Below are 13,945 nucleotides of genomic sequence, written 5' to 3' on the forward strand. Positions count from 1 at the left end.
GTAGATCAGTTATTTTTGGCTAATGCTCCCCCCAGATTATGGATGCTGGGGTTAAAGTGGTTAATATAATATACATGGGGCGGCAGTGGCTCAGGGGTAGAGAAACCGTTATTAGAACACAGAGGGTTCCCAAAGAGTTCCCAGTTCGATCACTGGCTCCCCCAGAGTTAGTGACGAAGAGTCCTAGAGCAAGACTCTGAAGTTGCCCCTTGTTGCTCCCGGTGAGCAGGTTGGTGCCTTGCATGGATTCCTCTGCCATCAGTGTATGAATGGGTGAATGTAATGCACAATCTCTGTAAAGCGTCCTTGGATAAAGGCGCTATATAAATACACCATTTACCATTTATACAAAATCACTTATTTTTCTTTGAAATAAGGGACGGCCTGGACCCAGCTGATTTCCAAGCTCTCGCATGAGCTTGTAGATCAGCTATTTTTTACATGTACATTTTTTAACTTTTTAGAACATTATATGGACAGTAGAATTATTAATCTAACCAAAAAACATTCTCTTACAGGGGTCCATGGCCAGACACGTCACGTCACACTTTTGGCCCTACTCTTATCTCCAGCACCGTTGCCCCTATCCATGCCAAACTTTGCACACACACTCCTTGGCTGGCAAATCACTGCCTCCGCCCCTGATTTCTCATATGCCCCTCTTCTAGCGCCACCATGAGGTTGCTTTTTGCAGACAACATTATTGTGTATACATCACCCTGGCCACAATATGACTTCCGTTTGGTTCTTCAAAAGTGGCTGAAGTGCTGTGTTTTTTTTTTATTTTTTTATAATTTTTATCCCACGATTTTGCAACCCCTTTTTCACCCAGTGCCAATTGCCTATGTAATCCTGGGCTCTGCTCTCCCTCTGCCGCACCTGGGGAGACAACGGACTGACCTCATGCTTCCTTCAATGCATGAGTAGTCCAAGTTGTTTCTTTTCACCTGACAGGGGGGATTTCCCCGGGATGGACGTAGCGCGTGGAAGGAACACGTTATTCCAACCAGTTCCTTTCCCCTCCATCAAGCGCCCCGGCTGGCCAGGGGGAGGCATTATTGAGACCAGGATTACTGCATGTTTTTGTGAGGATATCAACCCTAGGAGACACGGGGAGAACATGCAAACTCCACACAGAAAGGCCCTATCGCCGACCCCACCTAGGGTGTGGGCGCTGATGACGCGGAGGGAGAAACACGCCCCCAGTTCCCACAGCGTCCCCCGGCGAGAATCGAACCCAGGACCTTCTAGCTGTGAGGCGAAGCGCTAACCACTGCGCCACCGTGCCCCCTTGAAGTGCTGTGTTTAACAGAAGTTACGTCATGCGTTGTAATCTTCCGGTGAAATTCGCCCGAGTTTGCGACCTTCGGGGTCACCACAGCTGCCAAATCAAGTTGAGCTTCCATCGACTTTCTATACAGGAGGAAAATACCCAGAAAAACATATTTTTCTGGGTATTTAAGTAGGATGTGAGAGGTCTAACTAGGGGTTTGTCATGATGCTGAATCCATTGCAAGCATTTGTTTTGCATAAAAAACATTCCTTGGGCTACAAATGGCCCCAGAAAACGATGGTTTAGTGATGACTCATCACTTTTCATCACTAATCACAGTTTTGTGGCCGTTTTCTGAATGTTTTATTTTTTGTGCAAAACAAATGCTTGCAATGGATTCAGCATCATGACAAACCCCTAGGCCTAGTTAGACCCCTCACATCCTACTTAAATACCCAGAAACCCTGGGTATTTTCCTCCTGTATAGAAAGTCGATGGGAGCCCAACTTGATTTGGCCGCTGTGGCGACCCCAAAGGTCGCAAACTCGGGCGCCCTAGCTAAATCATTAGAACATGCCCTGGGCTACATCTGTGCAAAATTTGGTGCTTTAAGACAAATTTGCACGAAATTAGCATTTGCTCCCCTTAACGCCCCGCACTAATATTAATGACATAGTTCAATGTTGAAAATGGGTGGTTCTCCCCTTTAAGTGAGCAGTATGATTTGACTGCAGGGGATTTTGAATGATGTATGACAAAGATCTTTACAGTGTGGCTCCAAAGGGGCCAGTCTTCCAGAACTGTGTGGCAGCAATGATTTGTAGTGCTGCTCTGTACTTATTCTGTCTTCTATTACATCAGCTACTGATGTAATACCGTTATAACACAACACGACTCCACACAGAGGTCTGCACTTTTGTTTTTAGTGACAGTGAGACTATGAGGTGCAGCCGGCATAGTCAAAATAGAATGAGGAGAGATCAAGCTTGAGTCCTCATTGCACTCTTGTTGATATAAGAATAGATCCTGCCCAAACATCTTGTTCTTTGGTTTGACTTTTATAATCACAGATGTTTTCATACAACCCAAATAGGTTACCTCTTCTTTACTACTACTACTACTACTACTACTACTACTAATGATATTCCATTGTTCTTTTAATCTACACTATAAACCTGTGATGTGATGTGACCACCATAGAGTATGGATGTGACAGTGACAAAAAGTTGATGTGTTTAATTACTTCCCGAACAGTAGGAGGCAGCATTACGCGAACGAGCGTCTAGTCTGCCGGAAACAGCAACCGAAAATAGCAGACCTACAAGCCCACAACGCGCCATGAATATGAGGAGATGTGGGCTTCTAGATCTGCCATTTCTGACACGCGACACCGTTTTGCGTCGAGCTACCAGGCTTGTTGTCAAGAAGTACTTCCTGTGGTTTTCCAGGTCGTGCTGTGTTCGTTGTTGGACTACAAAGTTAAATCTAATCTAGTTTAATTAAGCAACAGTTTAACTAACAGTTCACATTTAATCCAACAGGCTAAAACCAGTTGACAGCAGAGATGGTAAGAAACACCTGCTTGTATTATAACCTACAAAGACGTTTAAAATGCTGTTGTTAACTGCTAGGTGCTCTGGAGCCGTGTAATGTGAATGGAGGGGCATAACGGCTAAGCTAACTGCTAACTGATGTTTGAAGTACTGTAAACACTTTCACCCTGGCCAAAACGTGTGATATGTATTTCGATTTCCCCACCATCTACATTTATTCTTTGCCAAAATAGACATACGAGCTCAGAGTATGTTCTATTTTGTTTGTTTTCATTTAAATATGGGGTAGTACTAGTAGTGCAGTGGTGGTTAACTCAATATGCAATCAATGAAACGTGTCTGTGTACTGTACATTTTTGAAATGTAACCTAACAGGTGTTCAGTCATTTCATTAAACATATTTTGCTCCTGATGAGTTCTTTGAGTCCTGAATGATGTATCCTAATAAGATATTAATCAGAATTTGTGAATGTCAAATAGCTATAAAATATACACAAGCATTGGGAAATCTGTGTGTCTGTGACTTTGGCGTTAACTGCTGTCTGTCTGTGTATGCCTAGCTTCTAACCTCCCTTCCTTTCTTTTCTTCCAGGCTCGAAACGCAGAGAAAGCCATGTGAGTATTGTGTTTGAGTCAAACAGATGCTGGGCTCAATGATTACCTAGCCGCAAATTGCAACACTAGATTTTATTTTAATCGGATGAATCTAGGGTTGCAAGGCAGCCAATGCATCAAAACAGTTTTTTTTGCTATCTGATTGTATTAAACGGCGTCAAACTCACCAATATTGGGGCTGTATGGAAAGCTTGGAGTATCCTCTTTCTATCTGCAAAGTGTTTGTTTCATAAAAATCCACCCTAGACATGTTAAAAGCTACTTTCTATCCAGAAATTGGCTTCAGGTGATTATTTTTTCTAAGTGCTGGAGTTTGGAAGCGCTCGTGGGAAGTCACTCAGCGGTCCTGTCCTGTGTACCACCGTCCTGGTTCTAAAGGTCACATAATGCAGGAGGCAGCGGGACGCTGCGTAATAGAAGACGAGCGTTTCCGAAAATAACACTTAGAAAATAAACCATGTCTGCTCGGATTTCTTGACAGAAAGTAGCTCATAACATGTCTACGGTGGAGTTTTATGAAATAAACTCTTTGCAGATAGAAAGCTTTCCATAGAGCCCCAATATAGCTGAATTTGAAGTTGTTTATTACAATCAGATAGCAAAAAACTGTTTTGATGCATTGGCTGCCTTTGGGAGGTATTGCAACCCTAGATTCATCCGATTAAAATAAAATCTAGTGTTGCAATTTGCAGCTAATGATTTACCTGGCATGCTTAGCCTTGGATCAGGATTGTCATGTATTTATGGACGGCAGTGGCTCAGGGGTAGAGTGGCCTCTTGGCAACCGGAAGGTTCGATCCCGGGCTCCCCCAGAGTCTGTGTTGAAGTGTCTTGTTGAGCAAGACACTGAACCCCTAATTGCTCCTGATGAGCAGGTGCCTTGCATGGTTTCCTCCGCCATCGGTGTCTGAATGTGTCGGTGAATGTAAATTAATGCGCGATCAATAAAGCACCATGGATAAAGGCGCTATATAAATGCACCATTTAGCATTTTATCAAGTCTGACTTTTAAGGCCCTTTTCCACTGGGCGCGATAACGATAAAAAACATATCGTTTTCAATTGAAATGGATGGCAGCGTCCACCGTCCACACCACAACAATAAACAAAGCCTTCATAATTGACGCAAACGCAGACATATCGTTATCTTTATCGTGTACGGTGGGAATGAACCTTTACTTTCGTATCTATGATATGCAAATGTTAAATATGATAGTCTTGATCCAAGGCTATGGCATCCTAGTTTTCTGCTGCATTCTATTTGTGTGATTATGTTTACCTTGCTCTGGATAAGGGCATCTACAACATCGTTAATGAGTTATTGCACTAGTTATTGCAGGGTTACATGTCTCCATTCCGACATGTCTCCTTTCCGACATGTCTCCATTCTGACACTAACCACATCTCTTACCCTAACCCTAACCTTAACCTCTATGGAAGTGTTGCAACTCCGACAATAAGAAGTCAATGTCGGAATGGAGACATGTCGGAATGGAAACATGTCCCCTTATTGCAGTGGTTCTCAATCATTTTCATGTCAACTTAAGGACCCCCAAATGAATGTGTTTTTCTGCAGATCCCATCCGAAAATAGTTTGTGCCATTTATTGACCCCTAATCCCCTATACAATATTTGAGAACCACTAACTACTAGTTATTGGGCTGGTGTTTGTGTTCACAACTCGGTTGTTGTTAATGGGTTGATGCCTTGTGTATTGTAGGACTGCTCTGGCTCGGTTCAGACAGGCCCAGCTGGAGGAGGGGAAAGTGAAGGTAAGAAAGTAACTTGGATTCTACTGCACTACTGCTACTCTGCTACTACAATAGGGATGGGAAGATAAGCGATATTATTGTTTATTGTGATCTTAAAACACTAATTTATCGTCTAGGGCTGTCACAATTATTACATAATCGTCTAATCGTGATTATTTGACATTATCGCAATTATTTTGTCATAATCGTCATAATCGTGAATGTTGAAAAATGTCCGAAATAGTGGAAATAGCAGAACACGCCGCATTGCGGCTATTTCCACTATCAAAGTTATTTTTTAAGTAGTAAGTTGTCAAATATGTCAGTAATTTATTTGTGTATTTAGTTTGTGTCATATCTGCCATGTGCAACTTCAAAGCCTAAAAGCCAAACAGAAATGTTATTATCAACGACAAAAACACAATTAAATCGTTAATCGCCAATTATTTGAGTGACAATTAATCGTCATGTAAAATTTCATATCGTGACAGCCCTATTATCGTCCTCCGTCATGCACTGGGATCAATTCACCTTTTATTTGCCAAGCTGCTCATCCGGTACCACTTAAACCCTCTATAATTGGTAAAAGGTACTTATAATATACGTACTTGATACAGTCTTTTTTTCACTCCCTATCAAATGTCTTTGCTAAAAAATAGCCGATCTACAAGCTCACAACGCGTCACGTTTTTTTTTTCTTTCTTTTTTTTGGGACAAATGTTCCGCCCCAGGATAACTTTAAAGATTTTTATTATCACGATAATATCGTGAATCGAGATTTCTTTTGTCACAATAATCGTGATATGAAATGTTCATATCGTCCCATCCCTACTACTGCACACATGAACACTGATTGCGACCGTCAGGGAGCAGTTTACTATGAAAACCTCCACCAGCCGTCCGTCCGTCCGTCACACGTCACACGTCACACCTTTGCCCTGCTCATATCTCCGCATCAGTATGACATCACACCACATGTGTACACAAACCTTTGTGTACGTTGCTGTGGCAACAGTCTGTTGTTGCTGGTCTGTTAGTGTACGTTAGCAACCACCTTAGCAACCATGGTTTTACCCTAGCAACCAACTGTTTACCCTAGCAACCAACTGTTTACCATAGCAACCATGTTTTTTTACCCTAGCAACCAACTGTTTACCATAGCAACCAGATACGCAGAGCAGGGATCTCCATATATGGGCATAAACAGGTGACTTCACACTGATGTCAGATACTCAGAGCAGGGATTTCTCCATAATATATGGGCATAAAAGGGATTCTGTTAGGGATCTCCATATATGGGCATAAAAGGGATTCTGTTAGGGATCTCCATATATGGGCATACAAGGGATTCTGTTAGGGATCTCCATATATGGGCATAAAAGGGATTCTGTTAGGGATCTCCATATATGGGCATAAAAGGGATTCTGTTAGGGATCTCCATATATGGGCATAAAAGGGATTCTGTTAGGGATCTCCATATATGGGCATAAAAGGGATTCTGTTAGCTGTTAGTGATCTCCATATATGGGCATAAAAGGGATGCTGTTAGGGATCTCCATATATGGGCATAAAAGGGATTCTGTTAGGGATCTCCATATATGGGCATGAAAGGGATTCTGTTAGGGATCTCCATATATGGGCATAAAAGGGATTGTATCCCAGATGATGCCCTGTTAGGAGATCCACACTAACAGAATCCATATATGGTCCTACCGACAGCTGCTATAAGCCAACCCTGGCGATAAGGTCTGAGTCGAAGAAATGCTTCTTTCCTGGCAAGAATTGCCCCTTTATACTGTAGGGCTCGTTTGTGTATTGTATGACATCACGCCACATCATCGGCTGAGGACTGTGTGATGTCATCATATCTCCATATATGGAGACATAAGTTGCTCATGCCCAAATATGGGCTGGTGAGGTCAGACTTAGTGTGATGCGTAGGTTATCTCCATATATGGAGATTCAACTTCAATGAGTAACCATGGCAAACTGTTAACTGCCCGTATGTCTTGATAATTGGTAAAACAAACTTTTGGCCTATTTGTGGAGATAAGCGACCAACGGTCGCTTATCTCCCGATTAGGGAGTCTTACTGGTAATAAAACACTTGTTTGTCTGTCTGTCTGTCTGTCTGTCTGTCTGTCTGAAGGAGAGGAGGCCGTTCTTGGCTTCAGAGTGCAGTGAACTTCCTAAAGCAGAGAAGTGGAGGAGACAGGTTATTATTATTATTATTAATGCTATTCTATTTGTCTCTCATAATGGCAGTGTTTATGTCAGACCTGCTATAAATTAAACGTGCGTTTGTTTTTCAGATCGTCAGTGAAGTCTCAAAGAAAGTGGCTCAGATCCAGAACGGTGAGAGAACTCCTGATGTTGGATAAGAGAAGGACACACGCACGCATGCCATGTGGCCTAGAATTATTGAATGCTTTAGCTATTGAAAAATAGCAGATATACAAGCTCACAGAGTGGCACCGAGTGCCACGCTGCGAGCTTGTAGATCTGCTATTTTTGAAAAAGTCGTGAAAATGTGTGCAAATCTTTGAATACCGGTATATGTATTTTTAAAGCGAACGTTTGTAACTCAAATTCTGCTTCTGGGGGGTCCCTGGAACTAAATATTGTGAGATGGGGGTCCGTGGACAAATACATATCATTTTGGGGGTCCTTCACATCAAAAAAGGTTTGAGAACCACTGACATGGTAGTCTCTCAAGAACAGACTAACTGAGTTCCAGTTAACTGAAAAGGACCTTTTCTTTGACGATGGCTGGCCAGGTTGCTGACATATAAACATAGGTTTTTCAAAAAATCTTAGAAGGATTCAAAAGACACTTATAGAATCGGATCAAAATTCTAATTTCACGTTAAAAAAAAAATAGCAGATCTACGAGCTCGCAGCGCGGCACTCGGTGCCGCTCCTGCGAGCTTGTATATCTGCTATTTTTCAATAGTTAAAGCATAAAATAATGATACACAATAATGTGTACCCGTTCTAAATGGGTTAAATGGATATCGAACAGTGATGTGTTGACAGCAAATATGACAGCCTGCGATGAGAATGTGTTAATTCATAGCAGTAGATGCACTGTCCACCATAGGGCTGTCACCATTATGACATTCTACTTGACGATTGTCGCTCAAATAGTTGCGATTGACGATTTAATTGTGTTTCTATTGATGCACACTGTAACATTATGAATGATTGAATAACTTTATACTTGAATAGTATAGTAGTATCTAAAATAATTGCGATTAGGCGTTTATGTCAGGGGTTCCCAAACGTTTTGGTCTCAGGGCACCCCATAAATATTTTTTTAATCCAAGGCACCCCTACCCCTACATTATAATTTTCACTCCCAGCACCTTATATTTATAGCATATCGTCCTTGTCGGGTGAAAACCTTGTATGTCCAAAACCGTTCGTTTTGTATTTATCATCTATAAAATGTAATAAACTAGTGAAAACAGCAGATCTACAAGCACACAACGCCTCGCATCGCAAGGCGTTGTGTGCTTGTAGATCGGCTGTTTTCACTAGTTTTGTGCGACAGTCTTGTATGATGAAGCAGGGCAAAAGATGTACACATTTGAAACTTGGAGATACAAGGTTTCTGCCCGACAGTGACGTTATCTTGTGATTATGTTGCGAGGAAAACATTGAGAATAGCCATTTTGGTTAGAACTGACTGAAAATAACTTTGTACTTCAAGTTTAAAATGATACTAAATATTTTTTTCAAGTGTCCAAATAAATTCCAAATATTATCAAATGATCTCGCGGTACCCCTGGACTGCCGTCACGGCACCCCAGGGTGCCCCGTCACCCACTTTGAAAACCCCTGGTTTATGTAATAACAGCCTGGCCTATCACCATGCTGACGGCTGTCTGTCTGTCTGTCTGTCTGTCTGTCTGTCTGTCTGTCTGTCTGTCTGTCTGTCTGTCCAGCTGGTCTGGGAGAATTCAAGATTCGAGATCTAAACGATGAAATCAACAAACTGCTGAGAGAGAAAGGTCACTGGGAGGTCAGGATCAAAGAGTTGGGAGGACCCGACTATGCTGTGAGTTTGTCGTCATTGTTATCGTTCTTTGATCACGTTTTCATGTACTGTACATACTGTATGTAACAGGGTTCCCACGGTCATGAAATTCCTGGAAATATTTTGAAATTAGAAAAATATTTTTCCAGTACTGGAAAAGTTTTGGAATTTATCAAGGGTCCTGGAAGGTCCTGGAAAAAATAGCTATGCATTGTCTTTGGTTATTGATTTTGTTAACACCTCTGAAATGACAAATTAAACATGGGCCAAATTGTCAAATATTAGAGGCAGAAATTGTGAAAACAGCCGATCTACATGCTCACAACGAGCATGTAGATCTGCTATTTTCACAATAGAACCGTGTTATACAAAATTCCTCAACTCTCTTCAAATAGGATTATTTCGGGGGTCACGGCCTGAAAAGGTTGAGAACCACTGGCATACACTACCTGTCTTTGGGCATTGCGCATAGGAGTAAGCAACTCGTTATTTAGCTGAATTATTGTTATATAGTACTGGAAATCTGGTTAAATATTCTGGAAAAGTTTTGGAAATTAATTGGTAAAAATGTGTGGGTACCCTGGTTATCGTTCTTTGATCACGTTTTCATGTACTGTACATACTGTATGTAATGTTTATGTAATGTGCTGTTGTAGCGTACAGGTCCTAAGATGTTGGATCACGAAGGTAAAGAAGTACCTGGTAACAGAGGGTACAAGTACTTTGGAGCCGCCAGAGATTTACCAGGAGTTCGAGAACTGTTTGAGAAAGAACGTAAGTACATACTGCAAGTACTACACTTACTCTATTAATACTACTATTACTCTACTTAGTACTTAAACCTCCACCTGTTAATACTGTCTACAGAAACAGCACTTTAGTACTTCATATGCTCTCTGTCGGATGAAAACCTCATATTATGTCCAAAACTGTTAATTTTCAGGATTCGAATTCAAAAATAGCAAAAGTAGCAGATCTACAAGCTCAAAACGTGTCGCTTTGTGCTGTGTTTCGAGCTTGTATATCTACTACTTTTGATGCTTTAGTGCGACGCTGTATTATGATGAAGTAGGGTGTCAATTTACGAAAAAACACAAAAGTTTAAATATGGAGATAGGAGGTTTCTGCCTGACAGCAACGATCAGCATTAAGACTTAGTTTGATGTGTAACTAATTTAAACGTGTGTGTGTGTGTGTGTGTGTGTGTGCGCGCAGCGACCCCTGCCGCGAGGAGGACCAGGGCAGAGATGATGAAGGAGGTGGATGCAGAATATTACGGTTACAGAGATGAAGATGACGGCATCCTACTTCCTTTGGAACTAACCTATGAAAAACAAGGTGAGTGACTGGTCAGAGATCAAAGCAAAACGAAGAGTAATCAATTTAGTCTATTATAAAAAAAATACATCAAATTTTGTCATTATGATTTTTTGATAATATAAAAAACATAGTATTTATGTTTGTGGTTACAGTATATCTGTAGTTCTCAAAGTGGGGTCCTTGAGGGGTCCCCAGCAAAATGATCGTCAGCTAGGAACCAAATGGAGCTGTATTTCTGAGTGTACAAATGGAAGTAAATGGACCCATTTGCCATTTGTACCCTCTCAGAGTTATGGTGGTCCTTGAAATAATAATAATAAAAAAAAAAAAAAAAAAAACGTTTTAGAACCACTAGTTTATGTGTATTTACGCCGGTATGTGTGTGTGTGTGTGTAGCCATACTTGAGGCGGTAGAGAAATGGAAAGCAGAGAAAGAGGCTCGGCTGGCAGGAGCAGGAGGAGCAGCAGCAGACGAGGAAGAGGAGAGTATCTACGCTGTTCAGGATGAAGAGGTGAGGACCAGGTTGCACCTTCGGCTAGTGGTGGGCGATATGGTGATACTTATCGTTGAGACGATACAATGTCGCCACGATATGCCTTTTCAGAGGTATCGTATATATCGTGACACAATTGAGGGAGCCTTGTAAAAAATCCTGTTTAATCGTTAATACAGAGATTCATTGCAGAATTCAATTTAAGCCTGCATTTTGGTCTAAATCAGTAGTTCTCAAACTTTAAAATGTCAAGGTCTCGACTTAACTCTGACAGTATACAAATGAAACCAAATTGGTTTCATTTGTATACTGTCAGAGTTACATACTTGTAAAGTTCAATTTAGACCCCAAAAGGAACCCAGAGACGCAGAGAGTCTAGTGTTTGTCAAGTAACTTGAAAAATAACCATAAAAACCAACGTGAAAAAAGAATCGTGATAGAATCGTGTATCGTGATACAGCTTGGGAAAATATCGTGATATTGTATTTTTCCATATCGCCCACCCCTACCTTCAGCTGTGTTTGAACAAAGGCTGCAACAACAAATCGATTAAGATCGATGACTACGAATTTCATTATCAACAAATCGCTGGTGTTTTTAGTAACCAATCGTAGCAGTTTTTCCACTTAGTAGACTGTGGTTGTACTTAAACAAACTTTTTTACATCGCTTGTTTTCTCCCTTCCCTTACAATCTGCCAAGTTGCACAAGCTCAATAATGACCGCAAAGCAAAATTGTAAACAAACATGGCTGCGCTCTCTTACCGAGAGCGTTTCACCCGCAACGCCGTACAGAAACGGATTACCTGCAAGATCTGTAGGTCTACAACAGACTTTGTTTGGCATGGGATTATTGAGACCACAATGTAATGGGGAGCACTTGACGAGCAGGCATGTTGCATATGCAGTAGATCGCCTCGTTGGCTTATTCACAAGTTTTGACTCCACGGCTAGCGAGCCAATAAGCCTTATTGGCTCGCTAGCCGTGGCGTCAAAACGGAAGCGGAAAACGTGCGCGATCACTGGATACAGTAGGCAGGCTGTACACCGGATCCCAGCACTAAGGAGCATGTCATTGGTGGTAAATGGACTGCAATGGGAAATGAACCTAGTCTACATTAACTTTAAAGCCAAAACAACTCTGTATACCTAGGATTATATGATCAAGAACAAAAAATATTACTTGAATATTTATTTGTAATATATTCTTTTAAGATTTTGGTGTGCTGTATTTTGTCATGTATACCATACACAAGGCGACTTTTAATAGGAACAAAATTCAAATGATATCATTAGTACTAACTCCAAAGCTGTCTGTCTGTCAGTGGGATGAAGAAAACAGAGAGCAGACGGAGGAAGAGGAGGGGGCCCACACCTTCATCGCCCATGTGCCTGTACCTTCACAGAAAGAGGTGAGAGACGCTCGGTGCTGTTGTAATGATCGCACCGCTGCACAACCCCAGTGGAAAACAACCGCTGTGTCATGTTTTAATTTCATCAGTGCTGGTAAAAGTAGCATACGTATCGTCGTTGTCGGGTGGAAACCTTGTACGGTATGTCCAAAACCGTTTGTTTTTATCATTTAAAGAAATGAACTAAACTAGTGAAAACAGCCGATCTACAAGCACACAACACGTCGCGGTGCGAGGCGTTGTGTGCTTGTAGATCTGCTGTTTTCACTACTTTTGTGCGACGGCCTTGAATGATGAAGCAGGGCTTTACCTCACAAAGAAAACGTACAAATTTGAAACTTGGAGATACGAGGTTTCTGCCCGACAGTGACGACATACTGTTGAAATACTGTTAAGTAAAAGTCCTTTATTCAAGTTTTTACCTGAGCAAACGTGCAGTATGTATTGGCAGCAAAATATACTTTTAAATACCAAAAGTAACTCATGCTTAGGTAAAAAATGTTGTTGTTGATTTCAGTCCTTTATAAATAATTGTAAGGAAACATGACTAATGTCTGTCTTGTCTGTGTAGGTGGAGGAGGAGCTGGTTCGTCGGAAGAAGATGGAGTTACTGGAACGATACGCCAGTGAGTCTCTGATGGCACAGAGCCAAGAGGCCAAAACACTACTGGGAATGTAGTGTGTGTGTGTGTGAGAGAGAGAGAGAGAGAGAGAGAGGGCTCTTCACAGGTCTACCTGAACCAAAAATACCCAACAATGCCAGAGACCAGTCCGTGTTTTATCATGGTCACCCGTGTCCGCATCGGTCCAAATTCACCTCAGGAAAACATTGAGCTGTGCATGTGTGCCACATGCGTGGATTCCTCCTTCAGTGAGGTGAAAACATGGCTATAATGTACAGTTTTTGTCTCTTATTTTGGGCTGCAACGTACAGTAGCTGGTAGGTTTCATTATGGAAAAGTCTATAGCTGGCATCTGCTGGTAGAACTGATATTCTTTGTATTGCCATTGTAATTATAAGTTTGGCCTAAAGTTGGGGTCTGTTTTGTAATGTTGGAAGAAATCGAATTTTGGAGCAAATTTCGCAGGTCCATTAGGTTTGGGGTCCATCATTTTGGACTCATGAAGAGCTCTAGTGTGCATGTGTGTGTGTGTGTGTGTGTGTGTGTGTGTGCGTGTGTGTGCGCGTGCGTGCGTACCTCCCAGTGGCCACCTGGAAGGAGCAGCACAATACCAGCGATGTAAACAACATCCTGCCAGGAGGAGATGTGTCTCCATAGTGACGGTTGCTAGGTGACCGCAGCATTATGAGATGTTTGTGTAAATAATATTTTTCTACATGAACTTTGTTTTATTAAAGTGAATCAAATGTGAAACAAACATGGTTTTCTGTTGATGTGCTAATTAAGCATTAAGAAAACTCCTTCCAAGGATGAAGATATTTAACCACTTTTAACCCAAGCATTCATGGGGGGGACATTATGGTGGAA

General features: G+C 41.6%; 1 protein-coding gene across 1 annotated transcript; it reads left to right on the forward strand.

The window, feature by feature from the left end:
- The first annotated feature begins 2,734 nt into the window (after nucleotides 1–2,734).
- isy1 (ISY1 splicing factor homolog) lies at nucleotides 2,735–13,734 on the forward strand. The gene is made up of 11 exons (XM_080727755.1): nucleotides 2,735–2,840; nucleotides 3,419–3,441; nucleotides 5,161–5,212; nucleotides 7,341–7,406; nucleotides 7,504–7,546; nucleotides 9,139–9,251; nucleotides 9,887–10,004; nucleotides 10,446–10,568; nucleotides 10,947–11,062; nucleotides 12,369–12,455; nucleotides 13,027–13,734. The coding sequence occupies exons 1-11, from the start codon at nucleotides 2,838–2,840 to the stop codon at nucleotides 13,132–13,134; spliced, it is 852 nt and encodes a 283-aa protein (XP_080583881.1). The 5' UTR covers nucleotides 2,735–2,837; the 3' UTR covers nucleotides 13,135–13,734.
- The last annotated feature ends 211 nt before the right edge of the window (nucleotides 13,735–13,945 follow it).

The sequence above is a fragment of the Nannobrachium achirus genome (assembly GCF_963921795.1).
Source record: "Nannobrachium achirus genome assembly, chromosome: 6".
Taxonomy (NCBI): domain Eukaryota; kingdom Metazoa; phylum Chordata; class Actinopteri; order Myctophiformes; family Myctophidae; genus Nannobrachium; species Nannobrachium achirus.

Coding starts and splice junctions, on each gene's coding strand:
- isy1 (XM_080727755.1), top strand. Junction 10,569..10,946: donor ACTAACCTATGAAAAACAAG/GTGAGTGACTGG, acceptor GTGTGTGTGTAG/CCATACTTGAGGCGGTAGAG. Junction 11,063..12,368: donor ACGCTGTTCAGGATGAAGAG/GTGAGGACCAGG, acceptor TCTGTCTGTCAG/TGGGATGAAGAAAACAGAGA.